The 20,239-nt window shown below is 41.1% G+C and overlaps 2 protein-coding genes across 3 annotated transcripts; both read right to left on the bottom strand.

The window, feature by feature from the left end:
• Positions 1–8,605: 8,605 nt before the first annotated feature.
• Positions 8,606–10,478, bottom strand: LOC147635207 (uncharacterized). Its single transcript, XM_086802419.1, has 2 exons — positions 10,303–10,478; positions 8,606–9,608 (listed from the first exon to the last, which is right to left on the bottom strand). The coding sequence occupies exon 2, from the start codon at positions 9,602–9,604 to the stop codon at positions 8,750–8,752; it is 855 nt and encodes a 284-aa protein (XP_086658545.1). The 5' UTR covers positions 9,605–9,608; positions 10,303–10,478; the 3' UTR covers positions 8,606–8,749.
• Positions 10,479–12,330: 1,852 nt separating this feature from the next.
• LOC147635206 (uncharacterized) lies at positions 12,331–17,662 on the bottom strand. 2 transcript variants are annotated; one of them, XM_086802417.1, is made up of 8 exons: positions 16,811–17,662; positions 16,673–16,713; positions 15,792–15,856; positions 15,493–15,700; positions 15,215–15,288; positions 14,140–15,129; positions 13,831–14,043; positions 12,331–13,535 (listed from the first exon to the last, which is right to left on the bottom strand). In XM_086802417.1, the coding sequence occupies exons 2-8, from the start codon at positions 16,689–16,691 to the stop codon at positions 13,137–13,139; spliced, it is 1,968 nt and encodes a 655-aa protein (XP_086658543.1). In that variant the 5' UTR covers positions 16,692–16,713; positions 16,811–17,662; the 3' UTR covers positions 12,331–13,136. The 2 variants fall into 2 exon arrangements, with proteins under 2 accessions (XP_086658543.1, XP_086658542.1); XM_086802416.1 differs by lacking the exons at positions 16,673–16,713; positions 16,811–17,662 and having other exon boundaries at positions 15,792–16,016.
• Between the last annotated feature and the right edge of the window lie 2,577 nt (positions 17,663–20,239).

Below are 20,239 nucleotides of genomic sequence, written 5' to 3'. Positions count from 1 at the left end.
TTCCTTCAAATCCTCCTTGAATTCCTCATCCAAATGGACACTGACTTTGACTACTTTTGGATTTTCCTCTGATCCCAGATGTAGATCGTGCAGATCATCTTCTTTGACTCTTGAAACCTTGTCCACCCCATCAACTTGTCATATAAAAACTCTACTCGACTGATTGCCTCCTTTGGTGCAACATCTCCATCTAAACAATCCGTACCCTCCTTCAGGTTATCTTGGACACCCTTATCTGACTTCTGCGTCTGATCTTGTGCTGAACCGTTCTCCACAGGTTGACTAGACACCATCTTTGATTTCTCCTGCAAGGCATATCAATCAATAATCCGTTCCACATCTACTTCAAAGGAACTACAGTCGGGTTAGCCCGCCAAGAAACATGCCTCTTCATCATCCTCGACTTCTTCTGCCAAATTGATTGTCTGAGCCATCATCGGCTTCAATGACATCGACAACTTCTTCCTAGAACCCATCGGAAATCTTACCAAATTCTTCCCCTTTTTCAATATCACTTCATTCTTTTCCCAATCCTGCTTGAGCTTTGTTGTTTAAATCATGGCCTTCCCCCAACAACATTGTATAAGCATTCCCTGCATCTTGCATCTTTAAGACAATAAAATTTGTTTGAATCCATGCACTTTGAGAGATTGGCATCTAAGCATTCCAATTGGTTGAACCCTTGGTTGATCCGCCATCCTCACTTGAAATGGTGCTGGTTCCAACTTTGCATTTTTCAACTTTAAAAATTTAGTTTCTGACAAAATATTCACTCCAGAACCGCCATCTAGCAAAACATTCGAAAACATTCGATCGTCAAATTCTAGTTGAACAGTTGGAACAGTAAAATCCACATCATCAAGACTGATCTGATAATTCCCCACACATAATTCCCCACACTTTGCTCCAATTCATTCAAAATTTCTAAAACTTTTGACTTCCTTGCGGGCGGTTGAATGCTCTCTGAATATTGGAACCAACAAAAGCAATTGATCCAATGTGAAATGCATTGGGGTATTTAGCAATTCGTGAAACAATGCTTCTGACTTTTCCCCATTACTCTCCACCTTCTTCAGTAACTTTGCCTTTCCCTTCGGAATCGGATCTTCTTTTTGTGCTTTCAAAATCTCTTCTACTGCCTCATCACAAACATCCTTCTGCGCTTCCCAATCCAAAGGCGGTTTTAATTTTGCTTTAGCACGTGTAACAACCATCACTTTCGGATCCTCTAACTGACATTGAGAACAATCACATTCAGGAGAACAATCCGTCGATACCTGATTTGTTCCATGATCCTGAGGAATCTCTACTTCTATCAAATTACTTTGTGGTGCTTTATCCTTTTCTCCTTGTTGCGCAGGTGGTGCAAGTAACTAAGGTAATTGCTCGCTAGAGGTCCCTGCTAATTCCACCCTTGCTGATTCCAACCCTTGCTGATTCCAACCCTTGTTGCTGATTCCAACCCTGCGGATTCCAGCTCTGCTGATTCCAATTAGGTGATTGTTGCCAATTCTGTTGTTGTTGCCAACTCTGTTTTTGTGGTCGACAACTCTGTTTGCTGACCCCAATTTCCTCCCCATGATGGTTTGAAATTTTGCCATCCGCCAAATCTTGATCGACTTCCTTGATTGAAATTTCATCTGAATGGTGGTCTCTAGTCTGAATATGGCTGGTGTTGCCTTTGCCATCCTTGGTTTGTTAAATGATCTCTGTTGTCCTGAAGCTTCCGGAAAAACTCCATTGGCTTGCGCCATATTCTGCTGAACCTTCTGCTCTATCCTTTTAGGGTCCCCTAAAATTTGGATTATACCAACAGTCTTTTGTCTTATGGCCATCCTTATCACAGATGTCACACAGTGAGTTGTCTTACTGCTTGACTCCTTCTTGACTCCCAGTTCTTTCCTTCAATTTCTTTTCTACCATCTTTTCATCCAAACTATCCTTCACCTTCTTCTTAGACTTCTTACTAGATTTCTTTTTGTGTTTCTTCTTTCTGTTCCCATCTTCATCTGAACCTGAATTAGTGTTTGAATCATCCTCACTATCCGATTTTGAATCCTCTTCCGAATCTGAACTGTCTGAATCTGTGTGTGACTCCTCCTTTGAATCCTCATCACTGCTATCATCTTTTGACTTCTTCTTCTTCTTCCCGTTTGACTTTTTCTTCTTCTTATCCCTGGAGCTCTTCCGTGTGCTGAACTTGGATTTGATAATCCAAATCTCTTTTTTGCCCTTTTGTGTGGCAATGTCCACCAATGCATCTAGACCGGCTGCAATATCCACACTTGCTACCTGCATTCCGTAGCTCTTTGCGCAACCCATTCATGAAATATCCCGCCAGTATTTCATCCGTAGGTCTCTCCGCATTCGTGAACCTATCCAGATATTGATTAAACTTCTGTGCATAATCTTCCACAAACATCCTCTTTTGCTTAATTTCCCCAAGCTTGGAAAGCACTTCATTTGGAGTCTTCTCCTTTCGAAACCGATTCAAAAATCCATTCCTCAATGCATTGTAATCCACAAAATGTCCTGCATTAAAATTGTTGAACCACTGCATGGTTTTGCCTCCAATGTTGCCTCAAACTGACGCATCTTATCTTGCACATCATATACTCTGTCAAATCCTGTGGCCTGCCATCTTGTCTCAAATTGAGCTACATGGCAATAAGGGTCTTCTTTAGACTTTCCCAAAAAGGTCTCAAACTTGACGCGTAAATCCGCTCTAGTCGCTGCCATGTTTGAAGCTTATTTGGGGATAAGTGCCCTGCCTGTGCCGATGCTAATGATGATGATGATGCTGACTCCGGTGATGCTGGTCGAGGTGCTTCCAACACTGCTCTTCTCCCTACTGTTAAAGGATCAAACTGAAATCTTCTCTTGGCCAATAATGCCTGCTGTAATACTGTTATGCCTATGAATTACGAAATTATCTGCTTATTTTCCTCTAACACATCTCTTTCTCATGGTTCACTACCATACTCCTCCGTTTTGTCAAATTCTTCTGTATCCGGCTCTGATTCTTCCTCGAAACTATCACTTTGCATCTCAATTTTCTTCACCTCCTTCCTGCAATACCTGATTCTGGTCATCCTCCTGCTGCTGTGTACCTTACCGCCTTGCTATTGATCTTGTAAAATAAGGATGAGATGGTCTTCCCAAATCCTCCAGGTCGAAACTGAACAGCCGTCGGAATCATGCAACTTCTGAAAGAATTCCAAACGTCATCCCAAACAACTGCTTTTTTGTAACCTCTTTGGCACTCATCAATCTCACAGAAGAAAATGAATTCGACCATGACAACCCATCACAAGCACCGTGATCGCCAGTGTAAACTAGTGTAACTTCCTAGCAGATTTAACAGGATGACAAATAACCTGACTTCTACTTCTATTCTGACAGAAGACTCTAACTTCCACATTCTCTCTAAGATGAACAACATTGTACAGAGTACTATAAAGAGAGGAAAACCTTCCGTTAATGAGACTGATAAACATTACTGTCCAAGCTTCAAAAACATAAACATCAACTGACAAATTGACAAACTTGTTGACTTCTTCATTGCCCAAAACACACTTTTGCTTACATTTTCTACATCCTCCTTGCGCACAAAACATAATTGCCAATTTATATCCAACGCCAAAAAGGCATTCCAACTTCTCCTAAGATCCCAAAAGTCACATTTGATTTTCCTAAGGTTAAATATCATATGACAAAATAATAATCCTCGCAAGTTCATCTCCTAAACAACCAACAAGAACAGCTAATGTTTTCATTTAGAAAGAAGAATTATCATTGATTTTGGAGTCATGAACAACACTTCTTTACCATCAGTAGTAGAATCCTCTTCTATTCTTTATTTTGTCTACCCTTCACATGGTCTTCACCCTTGGTAATCACCTTGTTGACCTTGTCTACACTTCATGGTATTTATGCTTGGTATTGACCTTGTTTACCCTATCTACACGTCATAGTATTTACCCTTGGTATTCACCTTGATGACCCTCCACATGGTCTTCACCCTTGGTATTCACCTTATTGACTCTCCACATGGTCTTAATCCTATTGACCCTTAACATGGTCTTCACCTATTTATCCTCCACATTATTCATCTAAAGCATCATTATATCATTTTCATCTGAATCATCATCTAACAACCCCATTGTGTTGAGTATTATTTCATTGTTCTTATAAGTTGCATACTTGAACATCATTTGCTTGGGTAACTCTCTACCAGATGATGTTCATATTTCATCAATTCTAGGGCATGTAGAAGGTTTTTTTATCACATTTACATGGTTGGATATACTAGGTTATTCATTCACCATCCACATGCCCAAATTCCACATGGTTAATTATCCTAGGATGTATAACCATCCACATTGTAAGATTCCTCCCCTCAAGATGTCCAGTTTCTTCCCCTGTAATCAATCTCCTTTTCAGAATAATAAAAGATTTTGTTTCTACCTGTTTTGGCCTAGAGAGAGGTAATTGAGTTTCTAGATATCGTTGGATGGAAAAGTATCCCTTCTTATTAAAATAAATTTCCCCGAAACAGAAGTTTAAAAAGAAATTCCTAAGGTGCATTAGAAATAAATTATAATGTGCACAAAAGACCTTAACCTAAGGGTCTAGATTTTCTAAAAATTTTGGATTATGGATCTTATGGACCAATCAGATTAATCCAAATGTAGGGAGGAGATAAATTAAAGAATAAAAGAAAAACCCCCCAAAAATGAGTAAATGCTCACATAAGATGAAGAGTGGACTAAGGACCAAAGAAAACAATTAAAAAACTGAATTTTTACACCTCAGAGTCGGGATCTCCCCTCATGAAGGAGGCACCTTTTTTCTCATCATTACCCCCAATTTTTAATCAATAAAATGAGTTATTTTCATCTCTCCAATCTCGTTTCAAAGCTAGATCCAAAAAGTAAGTTGAACTGACCCAAAAATGGTCAAAAATTGACTAAACTGATCTGGAAAATTCTAGAATCAGTTTGCTTGGTTAGATGCTTAATTTTTCCTATAAATAGAAGCCTCCCCCTTTGTAAAAGCTTAATGGTGTTTATGCATTGTTACTCTACTCCTGTCATGAGCCATCTACATTGAATTTCTTAATAATTTAATTATTTTTGGCCTAATCCTCTCCAAAGTGAATTGGTGGCCACTCTTGCTTCAAACAAGAGTAGAATCGTCAATCCCTCAAGCCAAAGAAGAGCTTACAAGCTCTATGTAAGCTAATTTTCTTATTGTTTAATTTTAAATCTATGGTTTTCTTGATTTTCATGTTTTACAGTTAATTGAATTAAATTCTATGGTAATGCCTTTGAGGAAAAGGCCACCTCTTTACATTCCAACCTTCCTTAATCCTAGAAAGATTAACTAAGAGATTAATTAAACTTTTCTTATTGTTTACTCTCTTGAATTTTAGAAAATTGTGTAGATTAGAGTTCTATAAATCTAATTTGGGTTAATTTAAGTCAATTAAAGAATGATAAAAACGAAAAATGGTCAGCCATACAAAGGAGGTTATGGTAAAATTTTCTAGAATTTTATGGAAAAGAAAGTTTGTTTTTATGTTATTCCAAAAGAGTAATTCCCACCATTTTTGCATCTAAAAGAAATATTCTAATTACTCCATGTACATATTCACCTATGAATATGCATGGATATCACTGATATTAATTATTAAAATTGATTTCTATGCATAGAAAGATGCATAATGGAAAATTTTTTATTATAAAAGTGTTATTCTCATTAAATTTAATTTTTATGCATAGAAAGATGCATAATGGAAATTTTTTTATTATAAAAGTGTTATTCTCAATAAATTTAATTTTTATGCATAGAAAGATGCATAATGGAAATTTTTTAAATTATAAAAGTGTTATTCTCATTAAATTTAATTTTTATGCATAGAAAGATACATAAAGGAAATGTTTTTTAATTACAAAAGTGTTATTCTTATTAAAATTAATTTTTATACATAGAAAGATGCATAAATGAATTTTTATTATAAAAGCGATTTCTATGCATAAATAGATGCATAAAGAAATTCTTTTTTATTTTAAAAGTGTTATTCATATTAAAATTGATTTTATGCATAAATAGATGCATAAAAAGGTTTTTTTTATAAAAGTGTTATTCCCATTGAAGTTGATTTTTTATGCATAAATAGATGCATAAAGATTTTTTATATCAAAATTAGAATTCTCTTAAATTCTATGTTTAAATTCTATGAGTATTTCATAAATGAATAATTAAATACTCTAAGAGAGAAATTTCTATCGTTTTATATTCACATGGATGGTAAAAAGAAAATTCAAGAAATCTATCGAAGATCGAAATATATAGATAAATTATTATTTTATTCCTCATTGGAATTCGTAACTAATTTAAAAATTAGTTAAGTGAATATTCAAAGAAAGAAATTCAGTAAAATAGTAACTGAATTATCAAACCTTTTCGAGAAAGATAGTTCATGAAAAATCTTATCAGACTCGAACCTTAAATCAGACTATGACCAAGACCAAACTCTTTCGTCAGTTTCAAGGAAAGAAGATGTGACCAGTTTAGAAAAATACACTCAAAGAGGGAGCATGTGGTATATGTTTTTCTAAGAAAAGTTCGGTTGTAACAGCTGGCGGGGAGTGTTCAAAGGACAGCTCACGTGGCAAAGCCTGCCCAATATGGTTAAAAATGGTGCACTTCCAGTACAATGGGCGAGGACCAACGAAGCGGTCCTTGAGTGAAGTGCCAGGACACCGAAGGAGGATCCTAGAGGGTTCTGACCAGGCGATGCACGGGCTCGTGGTGCCTAGGACACCCATGCGTATGTCGTGGAAGATATGTATGATGGACGAAATGATTATTGTAATCTGTTACTGGATCTCGTTGGCTGACCAACTGGTCTCAACGGAGAGTCTAGAGTGATACTGTTTTTTTTTAGAAACAAGGGATGGATGAAATTTTTGAGTTATGACATCTGTAACCAATAACTGTTTGTCAATAGAGTATTTTATATGTTAAAGTTTTAAAGAGGAGTGTGTGCATATCTGTATTCGAAAGCAAAAGTTAAGAAAGGCATTCAATTATAGGTGGTTGAGTAATTGTCTGGTTCTACCGATTCCAGTGGTTGGGTGGTGGCTAACCCATGGGCCGGATGGGGTAGGCTGGAATCAGTGGAGTTTTAACAATTAAAGTGAGATAATAGGATTACGCTTAGAATTCAAGTAGTTAAATAAAACCTTGAAGAATTTCTCAAATGAGTAGATCAACGGCTGTGCCTGATTTCGGTTAGGAAAAAAGCATTGATTTCCTCAGATGACTAGATCAATGGTTGTGCCTAATTTTGGTTAAGAAAAAGCATTGATAGCTTCATTTGGTGCTGCCCATAGATTTCCATCCATAGGCCTACCCAAATACTTAAATTTCCTTATAGCAATGTCCCAATACGCATTCTGGTTTCAAAGGATATAAATAATTCTAAACTAGTAATATCTCTTGTGTATGCTCTTTTTAATGTTTCATAATCAATCCTATTACCGATTGGTTATTGAGGTATGTTCACCTCTTTTGGAAGCATATGCCATCTTTGACATTTTGGACATCAAGTCAAAGGGAGTTGAACTCCCTTGATTTCTCCCCTCAAGAAGTTCTAGAATTTCACTTGATATATTCGGAGGTTTGGTACACTATTGGGATGGTAACATATTTAGAGTTTTGGTCTCCCGTGCCCTTGGTAGCCTTCAACTTAGCTTCAAACTTTTCTTAGCACTCACAATAGCGAGTTTGTAGCTTCTTTCAATTAACTCATTTCTTGTTTAGGATTATGATGATCTTTTTCTTTTTGAACTTACAATTGGATCTCCTTTGGTACTGAAATAGGTTTGGCATTGATTGTACTTTTGCTAGCACGTTCCAATATTTGGATCCTTTTCATTGAAGATGTAGTATGAAAGCATGGGGCGAGAAGAAATGGAAGCGCGAATCCGAGCAAATAATCCACGACCGAATGGGTGGCTAGAAATAGCCAAACTTTGCTTGAGAAGTGTTTCACAACAAGAAGAAGAACTTCCGAGAACTTAAGAGGCCTTCAGCGTGAGGCTCAACCAAACGCTCAATCTAAGGTTTTGAAGAAGTCAGAAGACGCACAAAGAAAGCACAAGAAACACACCAAGGATTTGGGGTTGAGGCTAAGGTCTCCATGAAAGCTGCGTGTGCAGAAATAGAGACGAATAGAGAACAAAGGAACAAGATGGTTGGTGCAAATACCAAGTATTGTATATTGATGTACATACGACTACTGTTTACAATTGCTCGACCTCTAGTTAAATAGAGGGAAGAGGTAGTTACAAGGTTGTTATGCTGTAACGGACAAGTGTCTGGTGCATGTTGTTACACGCCGTTAGTATGGCGTAAACCATACTCTAACACTCCCCTGGTCTAAAACCGAACAATGGTTTTGTGAGGATTCGAATATGCACAGTGTATGCTATAATGTGCAAGTATGTTACATTGTTTGCCCGGATCAAAAGAGGCATGGAAATGCAAAGTGAGAGATGATGTGTGTGTTGGAGAAGACGTCATCAGTAGCTTCGTCATTTCATCTTCACGCGCGAAAGAGAGCATGGTTGTGTGACAGCTATGTCACGAACAAATCGGAGAAGATTGAAGGTTAACAATGATTCCCCCATCTTGTATGAGAGGAGGAGGGACGAGTCACCAAACCAAACTGTGAAGTACGCTAAGCGCGAGCGTTGCTTGTCCAGTTGGCTCTCGAAATGTTGATGAAGTTGGCCGTTGAAAGACAAGAACCAATGAGGTTCAAGTGAGAACCCATAAAACCAGAGTATATAAGCATCAAAAGATGCAAGGTGGTTACACAGCTTACCTTCGGGTGTGGGTGGGGGTTGGTTGAGTATGTGGGGGTGGAGATGACTAAGCTCTGAGTTGGGGAGGGTGGTTCTGCAATGCAGGAAATACGGAAACCCAAAAAGGAGGTAAACCCAAAACAGGAAACAAAGTAAGACAGCTCACCACAGAGGGTTAACTCCCCCGCTTTGTTGAAGAACTGAGGGTGAGTGGAGTCGATTGCAGAACAAATCCAGCCAGCCCGGATGTGGATGGAACATGTTGGGCTGGCTGGATTTGTTAGGGTCCCCCTTACTAGAGACCAAATGTCCAGCATAACAGTAAAGACCTGAGATACACACGGACAGAGTAGTGAAAAAACTTCACCTGAGATGCAGTTCAAGTAAGACCAAGATACCCGGTATGATGGATCGGGGTTGAAGTTGACTGCAGCAACAGATGTTGGATGGGTTAGAACAACAAGAGCATCATATGCAGCAACAAAGTGACCCATCTGTGGGGTAAACCAGAGGCAACTTTGGACTTGATCTCCTTGACACGGAGACTCAAGGGGTTCAGGAGCCCCTTGGATTCTTGATCCATAGACAACTTGATAAGCTGAAGAGTCTGCAAAGGCATGCTCCAGGTTTGATGCAACAGTTGCAGAGACGGAGTCTGCATGTGGCCCAGATGAAGTGGCTATGTTAGCTTGATAACCAGTGAGCTCGTTGGCATGGGCAAGTGCCATGAACCTGAGTGAGAGTGTGGGCCCCTTATTGATTGAGGGAGCCAATGTTTCAAGAGGTGCCCTGATTTGAGCGTTGTTCGGGCTGGTTCAAGAAACTAGGCCCCCCTTGCAAATGGGAGGATGGGAGCACAAAGAACTTATGAGTGCCTCTCACGGCTATGAAGGCCTGGTCCGATAAAACCAATAGATCCTCATGATGAGTCGGAAGAGGCTGTGAAAATTCTGCTGTAAAGAAGAGACTCGACTGTGGAGTCTTCAGTGAGCCGCCATGGGCATGTTCTTTTGCAAGAGGAGACAGGGATGTCAATGCATGCATGATTGTTGCATGCGCAACAGAGGGCTGGGCAGCAGCCTCCCCTAAAAACATTGTGCGTGCCTCTGAGGAGAGGGCTTTGATGGTAGGGGCCTGTGATGCACAAGCAGGCAAGGGTTGCAAAGAGACCGACTGGGCGGTTTTAGATATGAGGCCCGCTAGGGTGATTGTTGTTGAGTGTCCCTTAGAGGGGCGTTTGATGCAGCTTATGCAATCATTCCCCCCATTGAAAAAGGAGGAGAAGAGTTCGACTATTGCAGAAGAGCCGCTGGGCAGCTGTTGCAAAGTTAGCTGCCGCAGTGGGGCCGTGTTTGAAAAACATCCCGTGGTTGCAGGGATGCCATCTAGTGCTGCAAGGGGAGCTGATTCATCAAGTGCCATGAACCTGAGTGAGGGTGTGGGCCCCCCATTGATTGAGGGAGCCAATGTTTGGCTAGTGTTGTAGATGCGACTGAGTTGGCGGCAAGGAGGGCGTAGAGGCCAGACTCGCCTGCAAGATGTGGACTCCGGCGAGGAGTTTAAGCGAAAGTAGGAAGGCTCCCAAGGAAAGCGGTGATACCATGTAAGGATTTGAGGTTAAGGCTAAGGTCTCCATGAAAGCTGCGTGTGCAGAAATAGAGACGAACAGAGAACAAAGGAACAAGATGACGGTTGGTGCAAATACCAAGTATTGTATATTGATGTATGTACGACTACTGTTTACAATTGGTCGACCTCTAGTTAAATAGAGGGAAGAGGTAGTTACATAATGCTCATGACTACCATAAATATTCCTTTAATGCTGTTGGCTCTGCTGTAGAGATGCTGTCGACTAGTCACCACTAAAATTTTCCCTTACTCTCAGGGAGAAATGGCAGTGGATGCCATTTGCAAGTCCTCCCATCACCTTGAAGGGGACAATGGTATGCTGTAACGGACAAGTGTCCAGTGCATGTTGTTACATGCGGTTAGTATGGTGTGAACCATACTCCAACAACCTTCAACGTGAGGCTCAACCAAACACTCAATTTAAGGTTTTGAATAAGTCACAAGACGCACAAAGAAAGCACAAGAAACACACCAAGCAGCACAAACCGAAGGGATCCAAGAGCCCACGGCTGAACCAATCTGAGAGCAATCCAAGAACACTGGAGCACGTCCAATCAGAAGGTGCCATGTGGCATTGAGAACCTATAATCGTCACTCTTTAGAAAGGGTTCCAGTCACATTTTAATTCATATGCTATTATAGTCTTGTAATATTGTTTTACTCATCCTTGTAATCCAAAATACATTGAACATTGGTGCAAGCCCCATCATTTGTAAACCATCTTTGCAACATAATACAAAGCTTTTACAATGTTGTCTTCATTTGTTATGCGAAGGTGACTGCAAGTCACTGAGCCCGTCCCTGTCTCTTATTGATAGTCGACGATCACTCATTGCAAAGCAAAGTTAAGACAAAGCCAAGAATACCCCAAGTGCATTCTCGAAACCTGTAAGCGAGATTCTGAGCATCCACATTTGGCAATCCTGTTAGGGACAGTCACCAAAATGCCAAAGAAGACTTGCAAATCCCAACACTTTGAAAGAACAAGTGAATTTCCAAGCTCATTTCAACTCAAGGTTCTCATAGGGAAGCTATCTTACCATAAAAGGCACACACACCAAAACTAGAAAACAATTGTTAAAAGCCCTTAAGATAGCACAGGCACGAGAAACACTAGAATAATAAAAGAATCCGCAGTAGAATAGCATAGACCAATATGCAAAACGCATCTAGAACAAGAAAACAATCTTGAAATGAAATGGATTAAGCAAAACAGAAAGAGAAGACCGAGCAGGTAGAATAACTCCAAGGCGAAGGGACCGAGCAGCCAGAACAGCTCTAACACAGGGAGAAGCCCTGGATCTGCAACAGCAACTGGAGGACAACGATCACAACACTGCAAGGCCAAAGAGATGAAGAAGGGAGGGAGGGACTGGAAGGGAGGTAGGGATTGGAAAGGGAAGGGGAAGGAGGTAGGGAGAGGGGAGGGATTGAAAAGAAGATGGGATTGCATCGATCCATAAGGAGAGGGAGAGGTGCATATATTGACTGCATTATTGCAATGTTCGTACTCTGCCACTCTGGCAGCTTTTTCTTGAACTAATTAAAGAATCTTCTCTTGGGTTTCAAGCATGGATTAAGCAAGATTAGGACGTGGATATGATTTCTATCTTGTGTGGAAAGAAGAAAATAAAGATCTATGTTTACCAAAAAATGCTATACAACACAATGCTATATAGCCCATAACCACCAAATGAGTATCTTCCATAGTGGGTGTGTCGTCATTTCCAATCCCCAACACCCAAGTTTCATATACAATACTTTTTTCTTGTGTCCCTTGCTTGTCATCACGAGCATGAGAGGCTTAAATTCATTGCAATAAACATTTGATCTTCAATCCTCTTTTTATAACTTTACCGCTTGACCAACATGAGTTTAAGAAAGAACAGAGAAAGAAGAATATAGGAAAACTAATCAAAGAACGAGGAGTGAAGTATGAGACGGAGCACAAAACACCATTCCCCGTTTCTCTCCTTTTTACTTAGTATAAGATCATTTTTACTTATAGCTAGGTGACCGGGTTCAAACATGTTCCCCTCCAGAGGCAACAAGGTAGTGCAAGCAGCTCCGAGCAAGGGCCCATCTACATACTACTTTCATTTTGAACATGTCATAAACCTACTGTGAAATTCAGGAGACCGTGTCCTGTATCATGGTTACATTGAAGTCGATATTTGAATCATGGGTGAAACATACTTGGGATGGGCAACCAAAAGAAAAAAAAAAAGGTGGACCCAAGCTGCCAAAAGATTTAGTGGCTCTTCTGCTGTTCCTTTCTATAGGCTGGGATCATACATATCCGTCTGCCAAAAGATTTAGTGGCTCTTCTGCTGTTCCTTTCTATAGGCTGGGGTCATACATATCCGTCGATGGATATCCAGACCGATTCCACTTGCCCCAGTGTGGATCTTTTTCATCACGAGCAAGGCCAAAAGCATCAGTGGATATCCAAAAAAAATATGCATCCACGTAATGCTAAAACAAGGCCAGCCGCTTTTGAGAAGCTGCTGTAGTGCTTGACAAGTTGCATCTCCTCATTGATTTATGCTTCAAGCATTCATAGACTCGAGCCAACTCATGCACGAGATATAGCCAGGTATGGGCAGCACAATCTGATTATAAAACGAACCATCAAGAAGGAGGCGAAGTTGATCTCCCCCCTTTTCCAAGGGCATTTTTATTCTCTTTTGCCATTCTAGCTTCTTCTTTGGAGTCAGGTCCTGGCATCTCCACAGCTTTGGCTGCCAATGAGACTTCTTTGTTTTCCAGAAAATCGGACTTTTTCGGTCCATTGTCATACACCTCTGGTATAGGTGAACTCACCTTTGCTGCTTTCAGCGCATCAGTGTCATTTTCATCCTTGACCAGATTTTCTCCAATTTTAGAGAAGGATTGTGGAGCCCAATGGTGCACTTTCGCATCCTGTGTCAGCTTCTGAGTGGAAAACCATGGGAGTTCATCCAGGATTGATGTCCGGGCAGGGTAACTCTTGAAAATGTCGAGCATTTCAAGTCCCTGTTGGAGATAAACCTGCTAAGGACAACACATTGGGATGAGTAAAAAATTCTCTCTCTCTCCCCACTATACATACCAGCACTGTATTGGCCACATGACTACCTGTACTACCTTTCGCACCGACACATGTTCATAGTATGGTACCTAGTTCTCGTTTTTTTTCATCTTTTCCCATGCATCACTATTGTCATGGACCTGTTGTATTACTTTCCAGTCTCATAGACCCTTTGGGTCTTCTATAGACGTTCGCCTCTCTCTCTCTCTCTCTCTCTCTCTCACATGGATGCAAGGCAATAGGGGAACCGATTACCTCTTGGGTATCTCGGCTATTTGTCACAGGTTTGCTCTCATTATTTTCAAGAACAATCCTCCGGAGCTGGGAGTTAGGCAAGTCCTTTATAATGTGCCACTTTACAGGGAAGGACCCACTCCACTTTTGTTGCTCCCAAAAATCCATTGTCCTACTATGATTTACAGGTCCTACCATTTCTGCTACACCACAAAATTGCCTGCTGCCATTAACCTGCCGCCAAGCCAACAAAAGCCATTAAAAAACCGACATGGAACACATAATTTTTGAAAACACGGCCAATATTTGCTACCAAGAAAAAGTACATACAGAAAAGAAGAGGAACACTGGGCAGAGTGAAGACGTCCCTGCAGCTCTCCGTTGAGCGTCTTGGTATGCTTCATCCAGCTTCTTGTTCCCATTGGGCGTGCTTGCCCACACACCATATTGTATGCTTTTGAGGACATTATCCTCACTGTAAGACTTTATAATGAAGTGTTTTGCATCATCATACTCAGTCACAAATTCATTAGAATTAAACTGCTCCCCATAAGGGAGACACAAATCTGAACCTTTATGAGGGGTGCCATAGGAAGCTCTGAGGTCCTTAATGGGGGGAGGTGCTAGCTGACCTCTTACCTTAGAGACCCGTGTGTCTAAAGGAACACACTGTTTATTTACAGGCTCACACCCTTGCGACTGCTGGTGATCATCACCATCAGAGCAACTGTTGGCTTTGGAATCAGTCCTGCTTGGGATAACCGCAACATCAGAAGCCGAGACAGAGGAGATGTTTTTTGAAGCTATTCCATCTGATGAAGTAGGATTCAAAGAGCCAGATTTGTTAGATTGGACGGAAACTCTCGGTTGTTTGCCTACTAGATTGTGGCGTGTGTGGGCGTCCTTCCACTTGTTAGTCGGTTCAATCCAAGCTGGGGCAGACGCCCTAAGTGTTTGAGATGGTGGATAAGGAACAGCAACTGGAACTACTCCTTTTTCAGATGCAATGGATTGCGAAACCATGCTCATCAGAAAATTGGGCATGGTTCCTGAATATCCATTGGTGAACCCATTTGGCACAACCACCCCAGTTTGACCTGGATCTTGAGTGTCTATCATCACAACTCCACCCGCAGACAGAGCCTGAGGTGAGGGGGGAAAATGTCCATCACCCAGAGCCTGGTGATAATAGGCAGCCTGAGCTGGATATTGGTACACATGAGTTCCATACAGATGACCATTGTCCCCTTGGATTGGATACTGTATTCCAGAAGCAAGAGAACCATAGACAGGTGGGCCTAAATAATGATAATCCATGACCTGTGAAGGTAAATACAACATGGTCACAATGTCCGAAATCACCTTCGGCAAAAAGAATGAAAAACTCAAATAAATCACCCCTCACCAGATTATGGTAGTGTACGCCATCAAGGGTATAAGGTATGTAACCCTGCATGTTTGCAACAGGAGTGGGCAAGCCTGCAAACCGAGACTTTGCCGTATGTTATTGCTGTGAGAGACACGTCCACAATATGAGCATACAACAAGTTTTGAGGGCGGCTTCAGATGTTATAGTGTTATGTTGCCCACAGCCCGAACAGCAAGACATCAAAGATCATGTCAGGCTGGGCATACGGCAGAGCATCTGAAGCCACCCGCAGTCACATACACCATACCTCTTACCTGGATATATAGCTCCATGTGAAGAAAAACTGTTCGGAGCTGCCACATACACTTGTTCAGGATACTCATCCCTTGTGCCATAGGAGCTTGCTAGATCTCCAGCCCCCTCTGAGGAGGCTATAGTACCGCTGCTCTTCAATGAGTCAGTAGTAGGGCTGGGGTGTATATGCTGATCTACGTTGCCCAGGACATCCTTGGTTGTCGGAACCTGTGATGGGAAAGGACCAGGCAGGCTTACACACTGCCAGATACTCCAATTTTGAATAGGCATGGTCTCAAGGGTGAGAAAGTGGACTCACCTGCAACTTTTCATAGCCATGTTTGTGGGGATCAATCTTCATGTTGTCCAGCTTATGATTTACATCTGACCCAGAGGTGAGTAAGTAAAGGGGAAACTTTTCTTTTGACTGCATGAACATGTGTAGGAAATTACAATACTAAGTCAAGAGCACCTATACTAGCCACATAGAGGCTGCTTGTTGGAAGTGGCGACCCAATTGCTGGCACAGACCCCGCCTCCCTTACTACCCTCCCCTCCCTCTTAAAGCTGCAGCAGCCCCAGGGCTTCATGACCTACATAAACCCCCCTCCCTCTTAAAGCTGGAGCAGCCCCGGGGCTTCATCACCAACATAACCCCCCACCCCCAGCCCCCCCTTCTCTCTTTTCCTCTTCCCCCGCCACCAAAAAAAAAAAAAACCAAACAGCTTCCCTTGCATGTGGGATAATTCAACAACAATTACAAAACATTTCGCAACCCCCCAATATGTGCAAGGGGATGCAAAAAAATGGACCCTCCAACACTGCTATGCCAAAAAATCATCTAAAACATATCATGATACAAACTTTTGGAACTGTCCACAATCTCTATGCTCTAAATGAGCTCATCAGACAGATTTAAAACAAATTAAAGCCACAATTATCATGCAACTTTTTTTCCTCTCCAGACTGTCCTCGCTAACATAGAATGAAACGGATTGAACAAAATTAAGCTTTTTCTGGCCGTCCATGCTACCATATAAACATAATTATCAGGCACTATGAGGACAAATAAAAGACATGCTTATCCTGCCAAAAAATAAAAAATAAAAAAAATTGGTTGCCCGTTCTGAAATAAAACTTGAAAGATGAAACAGATTCAAGCCATAATTAACAGTACAACATGATTATCATGAAGGATACGATCAACAGCTTGATCCATTCTAAATTTTCTCTTTTTTATACTGCAAAAAAGAACGCCAAAAATTAAGAAAATTTCATGCAAAAAGGCATGCTCTTGAACAAGATCAAACAAGGCTCGATCTTTGTCGGGAAACCAACCTGTTGTCTGAGAAGAAAGCTAGCTCACAGTAAGAGGCCTGGCATCGAATCGCGAGGAGCCCTTGCACGGCCGGCGTAAACCGCACATAGAGGGCCGATCTCTACAAAAATGGTGAGAATTTTGTGAAAGGGGGAGGGCCAGATGAAAAGCAGATCGGATAGCCCAGATCCACAGTGAAAGGAGAAATGGGGAAATCTGCGTAGTTTCCGAGGACAAGAAAGCCAGAGAAAGCACAGATCAGATGGGAGAGCAGTGATCAGGGGCAAGCAGGCGGTGCAGGAAGTTTGATAAAAATTTGACTAGATCAGAGGGAAGTATAATGAAGTTGGGACTTGCAGACATCAAAGACAGGTAAGAGATCAGAGACAAGTAACGTTTGGCTGATCTAGAGAGAGAGAAGAGAGGGGAGAGAGAGAATGGTCGGTGCCGTGAAGGGGAAAGGTGAAGGATTGTGCTCCACTAAAGGTGGAAAGTGGGGCGAGTGGAGATTTTTGTTGTGATCAAGAGGGCGAGAAAGTGAGAAAATTTGAAGGAGTAGCAAGAAGACGACGAAGCGGAGGACCCAAACAGCTTTGGAGGTGAAATATCGAGCAACCCGTCAAAGGGCAAGAGATGTCTCTGCAAGACAATGCAGGGAGACACAGACAGACACGGAGAAAGGGCGGATGTAGAAGGCACAACCAGAGTGCAAACTTCAATTTCCACGACGGGGGGTTGGGTTTGGGTCAATCTGTGCACAGATTTATTTATTTTTCCCGTCTATAAAGAGAGATGGAGACTGTTGCAGTCTGGTCTTGCTGCAGAAGTCTCGACTCTCAACAAGGATTTGAATACCTGATGGGGCACTTGGCAGAACCTCTGCAGGTGAAAGGATTATAATATAGTCGTTTTTACTATTTATTATACTACACGATAATAAGCTAGGTGGCAGTGGGCACGGACATAGTCAATAAAGCCTTTTATATGCACTCAGAGATAAAGCTATGAAATGGAGACAGCCTTTTATACTTATATATATATATATATATTTATTTATTTATTTATATTTATATATGTGGAGTGGAGGTGGCAAGGGCATAGTCTTTTACTTAAGGAGGCTTGACAAGTGACGTTGTACAAATTAATAGCCTTGTGTGCCTCAGGTGGCATGTCAAGACACAACAAGAATTACTCCTCCATCCCCACCCCGTTTTGAAACATGTCCGAGAGCTCCCGAGCCAATCTAAGTGTTGTACAAATCTCAAGAGTGTGATCTTGCTTTAAAGGTCATATGAATGAAGGTTGTTCGCAGCAGGAGCTACAAAGGATGAGTGAGCAAACAATGTTGTGCTACTCGTTAGGTACCTACCCTTGATGGGTTGATTATAAGCATGTATGATGGGTTCGCTAGCCCTCATCCCGGCGGGGCCGCCTCCACCTCATGGAGGCTGGGTGTGTGTGTGTTTCTAAAATTTTATGTACCTTCGAAAAAAAAAATGTTGTGCTTAGACAACACAAACATGTGGTCACAAAGGGCCTTGGAACACACGTCTGAGGACTTGTACGATGCTTCCCTAATATACACATGTGAAGAAAGAAAGGTATGGAGGCATCATTTACTATTTACAACAAGTGCCTCATTGATGTCAATGTCGGATTTATTTTTCTTTTGTAAGCCTCATGGCTGTTATTGGATTATCATAATTGATCTACTACACTTGCATTGGTCACATAAGCAATTGGTCACATAGGCCAAATTGACTTCTTATAGATCTCTCTCTCTCTCTCTCTCTCTCTCTCTCTCTCTCTCTCTCTCTCACACACACACACACACACACGTGTCGATACTATAGGCTATATCCAAGTCTCTTAAGGCTTGTTCACACACACAAGAAGATATAGTGTAGTGATCACTACCCACCAAACTTGCAACTAAGAGACAAACAATTGATCGGGTTACCAACTGGCTCAAAACTACCTTAAACCCATTGCAACCATGTTAGAGACAGAGAAAAACCGTGGCAAGCATTGTTAAAACACCAAAAAGAAGTGTTGAAGCTCCATGGTACTTGTAAGTGCTCTAGCTCTAGGACACAAGTACCAAAACAACAGTCTGTGGTCTTTTGTATCGCCTAGAAAATTGTGAGGGCTTACTTCATCGAATCCACCTAGCCATGCATTTGAGAGGCAACCCAAAAGCTCTGTGCAATTCACTATTCCACGCTTGATAGAATTCCATGTGGCTTTCTAGTTCATGAGAACACTTGGCTTTATGGTTGGCCTAATGCCCCCCTAACTAGGCCCTTTGACATGGAAGTGCCTCAATCCACACAAAGGACCCCCAAACCCTCTAGATTCCTTAAGGGTTGCCCGCCCCTAGGAGAGACTCGTCAATACAAGACATGTAACACTTTCACGTCAAAGACAAAACTAGGGAATCTCTTCTTTAGATTGCTTACCTTCTCCCAAGTTGAACTTTCCTTAGGCCTGTCCTTTGACTTTACCAAATATTTCAAATACTCTCAATATGTCAAGTATGTCTTCCTCTTCTAGTTAGAATTGCTTCAAGTTCATGGACTAGGTGTTATTGTAAATTCAACAAGGGTTTCCTCATCTACTAGATTATCCTCATCGTCAAATTTTGTTCTTAAGCAACTTACATGAAATATGTGGATGCACCCTACATCCATCTTGTAGTTTTAATTTGTAAGATACTTCAACCATTCTTCTAAGTATTAGGAATGGACCACAATACCTAGGAGATTTAGTACATCTTCCAATCTTTAGAGAGACTTTCTCTCCTTCAATAAACTCTACCTTTCTTCAGTGAGAATTTACATAACTTCTTGCTCTGTCTTGGGCCAACTTAAACATTTGGTTCATATCCTCAAGAGAGTCTTCAGCTACATGTACCTTTTCCTTCTCTAACCCTTATTATACTACTAGACCTCTAGGCTGACACTATACATCATCGTAAAGCATGTGCTTGAATGTTTAGCACTATTACAAGCAAATTCTAAAATGGGTAAGTACCCTTCCTAGTTGGTTTACTTCATATTCACGTATGCTCGAACCATATCCTCAAGGATATGATTGACTTTCTTGGTGTGATCCATCTAGAGGATACTTAGGTGTGCTCACATACAACATCATATCCAACCTCTCAAAGACCCTCCAAAACTGACTATTAAATTTACTATCCTAGCCACTAACAATACCGGTTAGTGGTCCATAAAGGTTGAATGGGGTATACTGACTAGAGCTGACGTAATGTCAAACATGCCTCTAGAACTACTAGAAGGCAATATGAAATAGGAATCTTTTCTCAAGTATTTATGTAAGCATGTAATTCAAATAAATAAGAGATGCACACCTTCAACTAACACAACATAGCATAAGATATGAATACTTATCAACACAGAAACAAGAGATGCACACCTTCAACTAAC

Source organism: Cibotium barometz, chromosome 9 (assembly GCF_041138505.1).
Source record: "Cibotium barometz isolate CiBa-2024 chromosome 9, ASM4113850v1, whole genome shotgun sequence".
In the NCBI taxonomy this organism is placed as follows: Eukaryota; Viridiplantae; Streptophyta; class Polypodiopsida; order Cyatheales; family Cibotiaceae; genus Cibotium; species Cibotium barometz.
This window is presented reverse-complemented; position numbering and strand designations above follow the sequence as displayed.